Here is a 13,633-nt window from a genome sequence, read left to right on the forward strand (position 1 = left end):
AATGAAAATGATGATACCAACCCTGGCACACGGTTGCCTGCCACACAGAATTCAAAGTTCACAGTGGCTGCATTCAGGTGTACTGCAATACTAAGCCACAGTTTAGCTTTATGAGAACAAGCACAGTGAACCTATCTCTCATATGCTCCTATCTTCCTCTCTTCCCCTGGCACAACCATGGGGAGATTGAAAGGTTCCATTTTAGGGTCGCTGCGGTTTACGCGAAAGGCCAAAATCTGGGGCCCTCCAGATGCTGCTTGACTACAAAACTCATCATCCCTGGCCATTGGCCTTATTGGTTAGGACTGATAGAAGCTGTAGTCCAACATCAGGGGTTGGACTAGATGGGCCCTTCCAACTCTACAATTCCATGATTCTATGATGTGGACTCTCACTTCCTGCTCTATGGTTTTCCCCATACAGAAAATACAAAGCAAGGAGTGGCTGGGTGGTAACTCAGTATTTCCTCCTGTACCTTTGAGCAGGCCACTCAGCTGGGAGATGAGGCAGCAAGTGCCTTTCATCCACCTGTTTCCTGTACACAATACTTTTCCCTCCACCGGTTGGAGCGAGGAAGGTTGTGAGTTGGGCTTTGATGAGACTATTTTGGAATAGACTTGCTAGCACCCGAAACAAACGTCCCCCTAAACTGTCTTCGAAGAGAGTGTGCTACAGTGATTGACAGGAGAACAGAGGTCAAATTCAGCCACAAAACTTACTAGATGACCTTGGGTCAGCCACACTCCCATGATCTATTTATACCTCACAGGGTTGTTGTGAGGGTTTGTTTGTTTTGGTTTTTTTTTTAAAAAAAAGAGGCTTATGTCACCCTGTTCCTCAGAAAAACTGCAGGATGCAACTATAATAGTCCTGACGGTGGACTGATGGAATCTGTCTTGTCCTAAGCCATTCCTGAACTTCCACCATATTCCAAGTAGAGGTGCAGTGGTCCAAGGTTGCAGGGGGTCAAAGACCCATTACTAGAGTCCTAGCAGGGTCCCTACATCCAGCATCCCAGAGCCACCCAATCAGCATGAAAAGGAAGCTGTTTAGCAACTAAGAAGAAGTCTTGGCACCCTTTGTGCTTATTGGAGTCAAGCAGAGTGAAAGAAGGTGAGTCGGGTAAAGATTGGCTCTTAGGGTCCTTCTGAAGGAGGCACGTGGCATGGGAATGGAGTTGTTCTGTATGCTCCATAGCTAAGCATTTAGGAAGAATGAAAACTGAAGGTGTTTCAGTTTCAAGAGAATGGTGCGCATGTTCTGTTGCATAACAAGGTAAACGCAACTTAAGTCGCTCAGAAAAAAGCTATTGGAGTGTTCCAAAACATTTGCCCACGAACATGCACACAAAATGGCAGACCTAGCTGAAAGGCAGCATAGAGAGATCTGCATTGAGCATTGCAATGCATACATCATTATCATAGAATAGAATCATAGAATCATAGAGTTGGAAGAGACCACAAGGGCCATCAGGTCCAACCCCCTGCCAAGCAGGAAACACCATCAGAGCACTCCTGACATATGGTTGTCAAGCCTCTGCTTAAAGACCTCCAAAGAAGGAGACTCCACCACACTCCTTGGCAGCAAATTCCACTGTCGAACAGCTCTTACTGTCTTCTATTATCATCACCATCAAATTATATTTGAGAGAAGAAAAGGCTAAGGAGTAAACTCTACACAAATCCCTAAGACAGCTGGATGGCGCCTTGCACGCCTCCCTCCAGCAACTCCAGCAGCCAAGCTAGCGCCAAACGTATTGCTCTGCTTCCCTTTGGACCACACCAGCGAGGTCTCGTCATCTGGGCATCCCCAAAACCTCCATTCAACACTGCCCAGGCTTGCGCCCCACAGAGGTCACTTTTGGTGCTGCTAATAGAGCGGTTTGACTTCACCCCCGGGAGCCATGCTCCATTGTCTCTCGAGACAGACGGATGCCGGCAACGACAATTATAACACGACTGTATAATCTTGCATAATCCTAGAAGGGGGCTTGGCTTGAAGTGACCCTGCACTTCTGAACTGGACTGATATGCCTGCTGTGAAGCTGCCTCTAGCAGAGCTTTATTTGTGCCTCTGCTGCTACAGCCACTGTTCCAAAAGTGTATCCTCTGTCAGGAGGAGGTGTAGGAATGTAGAAGAAGGCAGGCTCTGAAAAGCCCCCCCCCTTTTTTTTTTACAAGGGGCAATGTCAAAGTTGAAAAGCCTAAAATTAGTGCAGGCAGCTGCACTGGAAGCCACAGGTGCTTCTGTGTGGCTTTCCCCCTCTGCCCACTTCCTCCTCCCTCCTCTCTGCTCTTGGTAAGAAAGAAAGAGAAGAGCAACAATCATTCTGTCCCTCCAGGGTGTCCCTATCATCAGGAGCCTTCTTCATTTCAGTTGATTAAAATACTTAACTAAAAGTAGAAAGATTTTGACAGATTTTTTTTCTGAGCACTTGGGGCCAAAAGAAAGTAATTTAAAACAACTGCTGAGATATTTCGTTCCGAATCTGCTAGACAGTACCAGTCAGAGGAGGATGATAGTGGGTGTCCAGTCCCCCTAGCCCATAAAATAAATCCTGGCTCCACCCATGGTGAGGGGTGAACTACAGTTCCCAGCATAAATGCATAATAATACGGAGCTGTATAATAATAATAATAATAATAATAATAATAATAATAATAATAATAATAATTTATTATTTGTACCCCGCCCATCTGGCTGGGTTTCCCCAGCCACTCTGGCGGCTTCCACAAAGACCAAAAATGTCACACATTAAAAACTTCCCTGAACAGGGCTGCCTTAAGATGTCTTCTGAATGTCAGGTAGTTGTTTATCTCTTTGACATCTGATGGGAGGGCGTTCCACAGGTCGAGTGCCACTACTGAGAAGGCCCTCTGCTTGGTTCCCTGTAGCTTTGCTTCTTGCAATGAGGGAACTGCCAGAAGGCCCTCGGCGCTGGACCTCAGCGTCCGGGCAGAACGATGGGGGTGGAGACGCTCCCTCAGGTATCCTTCCCTCAATTCAAAAACAACAACAACAACCCTCTTCTGTGGATAAGGTCCCAGTCCTAAAACCAACATCTGCCATAGGATTGCTTAAGTGGCGATTCCAAGAGCTATCCTGGTGTCTGTCCCCAACACCCATTCAAACTGCGGGGGATGAGCAACATTGTTTTTCTCTCTCTCAGTTGACTCAGTGCTCTGTTTGTGAAGACACCCTGTGCCTATCTGGCAAGAGAGGACACACGCCAGGTGTGGGCGGAGGCTGTGGCCATGATGCTTTTCAACACCCCTTGTTTGGATATGATCCCTCAAGTAGATCACCCCTCCAATACATCATCCCTCTTGCTTTGCTGCCGCTCGGAGTTGCTTCATGGCTGGGCATCCACCCTTCCGATCCTCCCCTGCACACCTGGTTTTTCGCTCGCGGCTATTTACTCAGCAAGCACTACCTATTACGAAAGGTCCTCCCTCCAACCCCCTCCTTTGGAGTGATTCAGATGGGAGGGACAATCCTGCCCAGCCCTGGCCATGCAAATCTCTGACAACATAAGCTGTGCATAGATGGAAGAGATTAGGGCACAGCCCCTTGGACCCAAAAGTTGCACCACAGGGAAATGGCTGCCTGCATTAGGAAACAGGAGAGCGTGAAAAGAAGAGCTCCTCCAAGGAGGAGATCCAGAATGACATTTTCAGTGCCAGGTGAGCCTCAACATCCCGTAAGAACATCTGTGCCTTTTGGTGAGCATCTCTAGCTAAAGTGGAACAATCTCCCCCATCAATTTTGGACCACTTGCTTAAATACAGTGATGATTTTTCTACCAGGTTAAATTGGCTACGGACCCTGCAGGATTTATTTGCATTTCCCTGCATCAGGTGGCTTGGCCCAAACGCCTGAGCCAGCTGGAGCATCAATAAGTCATTTTCTGAATCTGTTGGGTACCCTTTTTTAAAACAATGATCCTTCACCCCCCCCCCCCCCCGAGCTCCATATGAAGCCAGCAACCAGTGTCTTCTAGATATGTGCTGGTCACACTCCTTTTTCTCAACTAGAAACTCTGTGGTCATCCAGCTAGAGCTCATGGGATTTTTGAAGAGCACATAAGTACCCTGTGTTGACTGACCCTGAGTATGCTCAAGAAGTGCCTTGTTGGAAAAAGCCCAGCATTCTTCGCAAGAACCCCAGCGAGCAGCAAAACACTCAGTGCTCCAACAGAATTAGCTTGCAGACCACAATCCATGTTCTGTCCACCTTCATTCTACAGCATGCTTCAGTCAGCAGGGACCATTTTCGTACACATTTGCACCATGATACTCAGTGTCTCTGATCATGCACAAAGTACCTTCCCCTCTCCATGGAGTAACCACAACCAATTTGGCACTAAAACTTGGTTCTGGGGCAAAACCTTATATTACAGTTAATCTACTATGGATTCCCTAAATCGTCATGTTCCCACTGAAATGCCACGATTCCTGAATCCCCTCCATTTTCCTAGCACTTCGCAGTTTCCAAATTAATAATCATTGAGCAAGAGACTTAAGGGGTTTGGTCAAACCAGAAGCGAAGGTCCAGCAACAAAGAGTTCTTTTATCTCAAGAGCGGGAGGCAGGGACCGAACCAAGGGCTGGACAGATTCCAATCAGAAATAAATGTATCAGAGAAATAGGCTCCATTGTTTGGTCCCTGCCCCGTTATCATTTGTATCTCAGCCTCACAGATGTTTATCCCCCTGACAATACAGGCTGTCCTTCTTCCATCCACAGGCACACACACAAATAACATGCATGAAACCCTAAAGTTACAATACACTCACACACTAGTTTCTCTTTCACAAACTCCCAGATTTTTGTGAAGCAAATGCAATCGGAGGTACAGTCAGTGATGGGCAACCTGTAGCCCTCCAGATTATGCTAAACTGCAATTCCCATCATCCCTGACCTATTTGCCATGCTGGTTATGACTGATGGGAGTTGGAGACCTTCAACAACTGGAGAGTCGGGGGTTTCCCAATCCCTGGTGTAGACAATAAAAGCAATCACAGTCTACGTGAGTAGAGTGTCGAGTGTAGATGCAAGAATCCAAGACTCAAATCCCTGCTTAGCTAGGAAGTTCGTTGCTGACATCACTGCCTCTTAGCCATAACCTACCTCACAGGGCTGTTGAAAAGGTTAAATTAAATAGCTCAGTGTAAGACACCCTACAATCGTGGATAAATGTGACAAATAATGGTCTTGGTGTGGCTCAGTGTTAGAAACTGGGGTAGAACAGCTAGGAGCCAAATGGCTTCTGGGACCTGGGTTGTAGGCGCCAAAACAGAATGTCTAGTCGCCACGGGGCGGGGAAGGAGGTCGGCAACACTATTTATTTATTATTGTGATAAGCATGAATTAATATTAACAATGTGTTACTTATGTGAATTGCATATCACATTTAATGCATGCTTAATTTTGTGTTTACGATAAAAATATTGGTACCATACATCAGGTTTTCAAGACACTCTTTACTGTTAAACTCCTTAACATATAGTCTATCCTTAACATATACTTTTCAAAGCACATACATTTCAGTAATCCTTGAGTGTCAGCCAGGCACAAAAAATGGCAACCCGACTTTTTGAGATGCTCGCAAATGGAGAACCTTTAGACACAAAATGCGCCTGGCGCCCGGCTTCTAAGAGTTTTGCCCTCCCTTCCTTTATGACACGTGCCCTCTCAACTCATCCAGTCTGCTGGAGGAGCTGGGTGCTCTGCAGGCACTTTGGCACAAGGCACCTCTTTTGCTCTGGCACCCTTTTTGTGGCATCCTACTGTCTGACTTTCATTCCAGCTTAATCTGCAGGGAGGGCAATTTGTGGCTAATGCCACATGAAGGCAGGGTGGACCTGGACTGATGATGTCCCGGTCCCTCCCAACCCTAAGATACAATTATTTTCTCTGCAGCCTAGAAAACACACACACACACAGAGAGAGAGAGAGAGAGAGAGAGAGAGAGAGAGAGAGAGAGAGAGAAACAGAAGTAGCAGTAGTAGTTTTAAATCTATCAACAGAGCAGAGAATTGGCCAGGAACTGGAAATTCGACAAAGCCTTCTTAACCTTTAGAAGATTTCTTGTACATATTCATTGAATGACCCTTTCTGGAAGGGAGCAGGCCTGGAGAAGGTGTGGAGAGTATTTGTGGCAATTAGAAGTGGCTGTGTTGCAGTGTTGTTGACACGAGAGCAGAACTGTGAGGACTGGGGTGTTGGAGAGATGATACCGTGGCAGTGCTTAGGGTAAGCAAGATGGATTTCCTCTTATCAACTCATTGCCTTCAGATCTTGTAAAAGCTACACTTGAAACCTAATATAACAATGGGCTCATCACCAAAGGGAATTCCTGAACCAAGGCTAGACCAGGCGATTGCATTAATTCCCCTATTCCAGGTATAGCCAATGTGCTACCCCTCCAGTTGTTGTGGGTTACAACTCCCAGCAGCCCCAGTGAGCATGCTCAGCAGCCAGGGATGATGGGAGTTGTAGTCCAAAACATCGGGAAGGCACTATGTTGGCTACCTAATCAATACACCTAAGCAATATGTCCAATATACAGTCGTACCTAAGCTCCCGAGCGCCTTGGGAGTCGAATGTTCTGGCTCCCGATCGAAAACTGGAAGTGACTGTTCTGGTTTTCAAATGTTATTTTGGAAGCTGAACGTCTGACAGGGCTTCCGCAGCTTCCGACCGGCTGCAGGAGCTTTCTGCAGCCAATCGGAAGCCACACTTTGGAAGTCAAACATTTCGGAAGTCAAACGGACTTCTGGAACAGATTCTGTTCGACTTCTGAGGTACGACTGTAAGGCCAAACTTCCCCTTGGTGTTTAATGCCTAAAAGTGAGACAGAACGGAACTCATGCCTGTCTGGGGTACCTTCCCCACGGTCCCAGATGCATGTAGCACACGTGTGGTAATTTGGGGAAGGGGAAGAGGCCTGCCATACGTGCTCAAAATGTTACCACCTCATTTTTTCAAGCCAAGTGTAGTTCTGTGTAACATCAGGATTCTACAGACGTAGCATTTTCATTAGAATTATAATAGGCCTCATCTCACAGATATGGTCCATTTAGGACATGGGCAGGCAAACTAAGGCCCAGGGGCCGGATCCGGCTCAACCACCTTCTAAATCCAGCCCACGGACAGTCCGGGAATCAGCATGTTTCACATGAGTAGAATGTGCCCTTTTATTTAAAATGCATCTGGGTTATTTGTGAGGCATAGGAATTTGTTCTTTTTTTTCTTTTCTTTTTTCAAAACATAGTACGGCTCACAAGGACTGAGGGACAGTGGACCAGCCCCCTGCTGAAAAAGTTTGCCGACCCCTGATTTAGAAGTTACTAGGGGTCCTTTCCCATGTCTTTTCACACTTGGAAAGGGCCAGGACAAATCTATGCAGGTACATACATACATACTTTTCACATGGAAGAAAAATGCAACCAAAAAAAGGTTGATTCCCCCCCCCATCAGGACTTGGTTTTAGGCCAGCTTATGTGTGGGAAGGTGGGGGGGGGGCTCTGACCCATGGATTCTTAAGAAGTAGACGATTTCCTCCCAATCTCAGCATTGCTTAGGCAGGTGTGTCTTGAACTGGGGATCTGGTTAGAGAAGGGAGGTTTTCCCTCTATCTGACCGACACTGTTTGATTTTCTTCCCACAGACAAAAGCTACAGCATACATGGGGAAAGCAATTAGCAGAGGTCAAGAATGTTGACACAAAACTGGTTTCGGGCAACTGGGGAAACCTGGTCTCTATTAAGCGAGGGAGGAGAGCAAGAGAGGGCTCATTAGCAAGTGCTCATTAAGTAGGAAAAAACGTAAACAAGGTTCCCAGCACTCGGTTGTCCAGCAGCTGTGTACCAACACATCAACTTAGGGAGAAAAATAAAGGTTGTTTCCTCTTGGCAGAGAAAATTAAGACAGCTGAGAACAGAGGAAGCTGCTATATACCAAGTCAGGCCACTGCCCATCTAGCTCATTTCTGTATGCACTGACTGGCAGAAGCTTGCCAGGGTCCCAGGGCAGCGGCCTCTGCAAACGCTACCTGGAGAGGCAAAAGGTTGAATCTGGGATCTTCCACATGCAAAACAGATGCTTTACCGCTGAGCTATGGAAGGAATCGCAGAAATGCTTCTGTAGGGGAACAGTGGCGTAGCGTGGGTTGTCAGCACCCGGGGCAAGGCAAGTAATTTGCACCCCCTAACCCGTGGATTTGCGCCCCCTAACCCCCAGATGTTGCACCCGGTGCGGCCGGCCCCCCCTGCACCCCCCACGCTACGCCACTGTAGGGAACCAGCAAAGGCTCCCTACGGAGGTCCCCTTCCTTCTCAGTTTCATTGTGTCTATTTGGCCTACTCACTACCTTCCAATAAGGTAGCAGTTCCAAGGGTTAGAAACCTGCCAGTGCTGCCTTGGTGCTGGCAGCAGAAAAGGTTGTGAGATGTGATCTCTCTGTAGAGTCCTAACAACAATATAGAGGACAATGACCTATCTGACTTCACAGAGGGTGATTTCACCTACGAGGTGGCTCCCCACAGCATAGTTGTTCATTAGCGAACAGCTGCAGAGTCGAAGTGCCTTGAAACACACTGTGTAAAGTACAAAAGGCAGAATACATGTCAGCAGAAACGCAACATAAAGCGAAAAGATGCATTATCTGTGCCAGTGCAAATATACCAGCCTCAAGAGTTAGGAAAGACAGGAAGGGGTTGTTCTGGTTAGGGTCACCGGGCTGGAGGTGTGCCAAGAGACCCGGTCCAAGGCCACACTTCCCTGCAAATACATAACCCTACCCAAGGCCACACATCGCTGCAGGCACCTCACATAAACATCTTTGCAGAGGAAGACCGGTATCTGTTCGTTATAATTGAATATACTGATTAGTCGCTTTTCAGTTAAATAAGGTCTTACAAAAACAAAGCGCATTGTTCCCATGTTAATTGGCATGATCTGACATTACTGCTCTTTTAAGCAGCTTCTAGTGCAATATTTAAGGGGTTGACCCAACATTTAGTAATAATCAGAGCAGGCATATTGAAGTCAGTGAGTTTAGGTCAAACCATTTAAACTGGTCTGCTGCTGCTACTAATGTTGGAGATTACCCATCAGATTAGTCCTGCAGCACTTTAGATTTTGCAAGTCCAACAGCATCTGGAGGGCCACTGCTTGGCCACTCATTTGACTTTTTTGCAGAGAGCCCTGTGCTTTTGGAGACCCTCCACGCTACTATCGTTTTTAAAACGGCAACAACCCATCTTAGCAGTTCAAGCACAATTTATTGATTTTCAGCATAAATTATTTGTGGAGGGCCTTCTCGGTAGTGGCACCCGCCCTGTGGAACGCCCTCCCACCAGATGTCAAAGAGAAAAATAACTACCAAACTTTTAGAAGACATCTGAAGGCGGCCCTGTTTAGGGAAGCTTTTAATGTTTAATAGGTTATTGTATTTTAGTGTTCTGTTGGAAGCCACCCAGAGTGGCTGGGGAAGCCCAGCCACATGGGTGGGGTATAAATAATAAATTATTATTATTATTATTATTATTATTATTATTATTAATGTAATGACCTCTGGGTTAAATGACTTTAAAGCAGGATTAAAGAGCCTATCAATGAATAACAGTCGTAATGAAGCCTCCAAGTGCCAGTTGCAGGGTTCCAGTGCAAGAGAGAACTATTGCCTCTTAGCATTGCTTGTTGGCTTCCCAGAGGCACCTGGCTGGCTGCTATCAGGATCCTGGACGGGAAGCAGCATAGGATCTTCTTATGTTCTTATGACAACAAAGCCTTGCTAAAAGGTTACTCCCATCTCTCTAGCTTTCTCCTTCATCCACCACCTTGCAGCCTGCCTATGCATGCTCCAGCCCCTAAACATTCCCTAGAATACACCAAGAAAACTGCATTCCAGATAACATGGACATAATAAAGCAAAGATGGGGAACCTGTGGTCCTCTCTCTGTTGTTGGATTACATCTCCCATCAGCCTCAACCACTGGCTATGCCAGTGGGCCTGATAGGAGATGGAGCTCATCAACATCTGAAAGGTTGCAGATGGTTCCCCAACCCACTGGTACAAAGGGAACCTGCTGAGGAAGTTAAGCATTCCAAAGGACTTTGTTCTCAAAAATATTTGCAAACATATTTACGGGCAGAAAAATGGAACGAATGCTTAACTTGTTTTGACTCTGTGTCTGGTGTCAAAGAGAGGAGGACATCCATAGTTCTTTCACACACACAACCCCCTCCCCAAAGATTTTTATTTTTAACAACAGATAGCCAAGGAAACACTGTGCAGAAAAATTCCTTCATAGCACAGTGTCTAGCTGGAGAGGTTAACCTTTCAAACAGCATCGATTTAAGGGACTCCTTTTATTTCCCCCAGTCTGTTGGCTTAAGAAACCACAAAACAAACTAGGACAGTGGACTTGGCCCTTTTCAAATCAAAACTTTTTCTCCCTTTGCGGTGTTTAATCTTCACACTTGGAACCTGCCTGCCCAAGGTATGGATTGAATCTGACGGGAAGGGAAGAATGCCACCTGCAAGGCAACAGAGCCTCTCCTCTTTCTCCCCTAATGACACAGTTCAGCAATAGGAGATGGAAAGGCAGGAATGATTATGGCAAGTCCCACACAGAGACACACACAGACATTCCTTAAGTAGAATTTAACTACATAGTGGAAGTGTCCTCTCCATAATCAGAGCAGAAGATCAAGCCCAAAACTTGTCCAACATCCTGTTAGCTACACTGGTCAACTAGGGACAAGACTGCAGTGTATTTGTATTCCCCAGCAACTAATATTCAGGGGCTTATTGCATGTGCAGAGTGCATTTCCCTCTTTGTAGCCTCCTCAAACTTGTCTAATCTCCTTTTAAAGCCATCAAGTAGGTGGTCATCCCTGCCTCTTGTGGGAGCTGTTGTTATGTGCCGTGCAAAGAAGTACTTGATTTTCTCTGCCCTGAATCTCCCCAATATTCAGCCTCGTTGAATGATCCCGGGTTCTAATATTATATGAGAGCAGGAGAAAGTCATGCATCAATACTAATGTAATGCCCCCCCCCTTCTTTTTGGGTAGCAGGCAACAAGAACCCACAGAATTCTCTACATCACAACACCTACATTGCACCCCCAGGATAACTGGGGCAAGGCAAGCTTTTCCCAATAGTTGGCAGTTGGAAATATTATGGTTGGTTCAGAATTTGTGTAAGCACAGCACACTGGAGAAGAGTTGAAAGAGCGTGTGTTACCTCATTGGGTTTTTCTACTCAAGATCACCATTAGTTAAATGTGTTGACAATATTGTTTCCAACTCTCCCCCCTTGCATGTTCTTTCAATATAGGTGGAGTCAGGATTCTAATCTATATTGGTGACTGGAATGTCAGATACACAGGCTCACGCCCCCAAACTCCATTAATTAGTCTGGAGTAGCTGCCACTCCCTCACGCAGCCTCCATAACTACAGTGGATCCGAATCCCCTACTTAACCCCATAAACCTGTTTTGAAAGGGCAGGATGAATCCACTCCTTTGCCATATTTCAATCTACCAACAGGCAGGGTTATTAGAGGGCAATTGATCAATATGAACCGCAGGTCCCAACCATGTTTACACAGACGCTAGTCATGCTGTATTCAACTGAGCTTACTCCCAGGTAAGTAGGGTTAGGGTTTGTTATTTTATGTGCCCTGGATAGGGAACTATGAAGAGGAAGTTACTCTGACCCAAGAATCCCCCCCCCCCAACCAAATAAAGAATGAAAGAATTAAGTTCTTCTTAAGAACATCATGAGTGGAGGGAGGAGAACGTGGCACTGAATAAAATTTTGTGGAAGAGTTGTGTGAAGTAGTCACTTGTCTCATACATCACTAATGACTAATACAATAATAATTTTTCCCTCCAAGATGGCACTTAACTTCAAGGGGGAAAACAAAGAGTTGAATCCTACCTGAAAACCACACCTTCTCTAACCTATATATCCTGTAAGCCCCAAATCCCAGGTATGTAAGTGGGGAGGGGCTATGGAAACTCAGTGAAGAGGAAAATGCACTTTGCACATGCTCACAGTCACTTGTTTATTATCATTACTTCAGGTGCGCCAGGGTTTTGAGGTTTAAACAAGACCTAGGGAATCAATTTCAAAGGCTGGGAGGGCTGAAGATCAAGTCCTGGTTCTGTAATTTCAGCCTAAAGCACCCCCCCAACACACACACACAAAAGTCTTCCCCACAGTTGATTCCAAAACCCAACCCTTCAAACAAGCGAAACAACATTTTACAGATTCCATAAAGTTTGCCTTGAAGTTTCTGCCCTCGCTTTTAGGAGAAACACACACGCCTCTCCTCCAAACCCCGCAATCAGCGAGCCAGGATCGCGCTCCTCAGACCCGTACCAATCTCGAAAATAAAAGATCGTTGTGGTTTGTTTGCGGGGGGTGTCCCTCTCCCTTTAGAGAGAGGAATAGCCGAGAGGCTGGAGAGGACGAGACACAAAAATAGGTTTTGCCACAGCTCGGCGGCACAGGTTCAAAGGCGTTGCTCGGTGGTGTGAAACTAGTACACAGTTCCCCTCCCTACGGCTGACAAAACGAGAGAAAGATAATCAAACGCCTCGGATCCGATTTCAGGGGGGGAAGTAGGGGGGGGTTTACACACCACTATCATTCGGGATATAAACACAGCCGCCGTGTAAGGTCCTGTTTAGGGCTAAACAGACACTCGATTGTGTTATTGCAAAGGGCAATTTTCTCCTCGCGATTCCGCTCAAGGCAGCCAAAAAGGAAAGAAGACGACAGATAGCACACATTTTTAGACTGTTCGGGGTCACTTACCTGCTTGAGAAGCTGCAGACCGCAGGCTCCACAGGAGAAGGACCAGCCAAGGCACGAAGCTTCGGACCAAGTTGCTCTTCATCGCTGGAAGATCTTGAGTTGCTTTTGTATTTTGCTTGGGCTTTTCCCTTCCTTTCTCTGCCTTCCTCCCACCACCACTTGCTCCTGGCATGCGGCGGCGCGTTTTTCAGGCTATGGCATTCTGCATTGGGGATGAGGAAGAGGGCGGCAGGATGAGCCACCTGATCCCCAAGCGAAATGCCCACCAAGCTCTCCGGTTCTCTGGCTCAGCGGGGGTGTATGGAGCCGATCGCCTCCGTCCCCGCCGCCTCTCGACGCGGCAAGTTCTCCTCTAGAGCCAAGAACACCAGCCGTGGCGCCTTTGATCAGTTTCACTTACACACAACAACTCGCAAATTACACACACTTCATTCAAGGGGAAGCTTAAGTCGTTCCTCATTGGCTGAGGCTGCGCCCTAGCCTGGCCAATCCGAGGACGCCAGTCTAAGCTCCCATGCAGAGGAGTGAAAAGCGGAGATTTGTATTACTGTATTACTACTTTTTTTAAAAAAAAGGGGTGGAGGTAGAAAGCCTTATCTAGTTCTAGGCAAGGGTGTTCCACGTTGTTGTTGTTTTGCAAACTCTCATGAAAGAGAGTTCATAATAACGCGCGCAGCGCTGTAGTCATTGGATCAAACTAGCAACGAAACTACGAACTTGAGAAACCGTGCCATATCAACATAACCCATTATCTGACTATATTGTGGATAATTTTTTGTTAGTGGTCATTTTGCTTTGAG

At 46.5% G+C, this 13,633-nt stretch overlaps 1 protein-coding gene across 1 annotated transcript in view; it reads right to left on the reverse strand.

Moving 5' to 3' along the window:
* Positions 1 to 13,279, reverse strand: part of ERBB3 (erb-b2 receptor tyrosine kinase 3) — a 99,444-nt gene extending 86,165 nt beyond the window's left edge. Inside the window, exon 1 of the mRNA XM_083427284.1 lies at positions 12,834 to 13,279. Within this exon, the coding sequence (XP_083283410.1) occupies positions 12,834 to 13,005 (172 nt within the window). The 5' untranslated portion in view covers positions 13,006 to 13,279. The remainder of the gene's footprint in view (positions 1 to 12,833) is intronic.
* Between the last annotated feature and the right edge of the window lie 354 nt (positions 13,280 to 13,633).

Source organism: Podarcis tiliguerta (genome assembly GCF_965153285.1).
Source record: "Podarcis tiliguerta genome assembly, chromosome: 2".
In the NCBI taxonomy this organism is placed as follows: domain Eukaryota; kingdom Metazoa; phylum Chordata; class Lepidosauria; order Squamata; family Lacertidae; genus Podarcis; species Podarcis tiliguerta.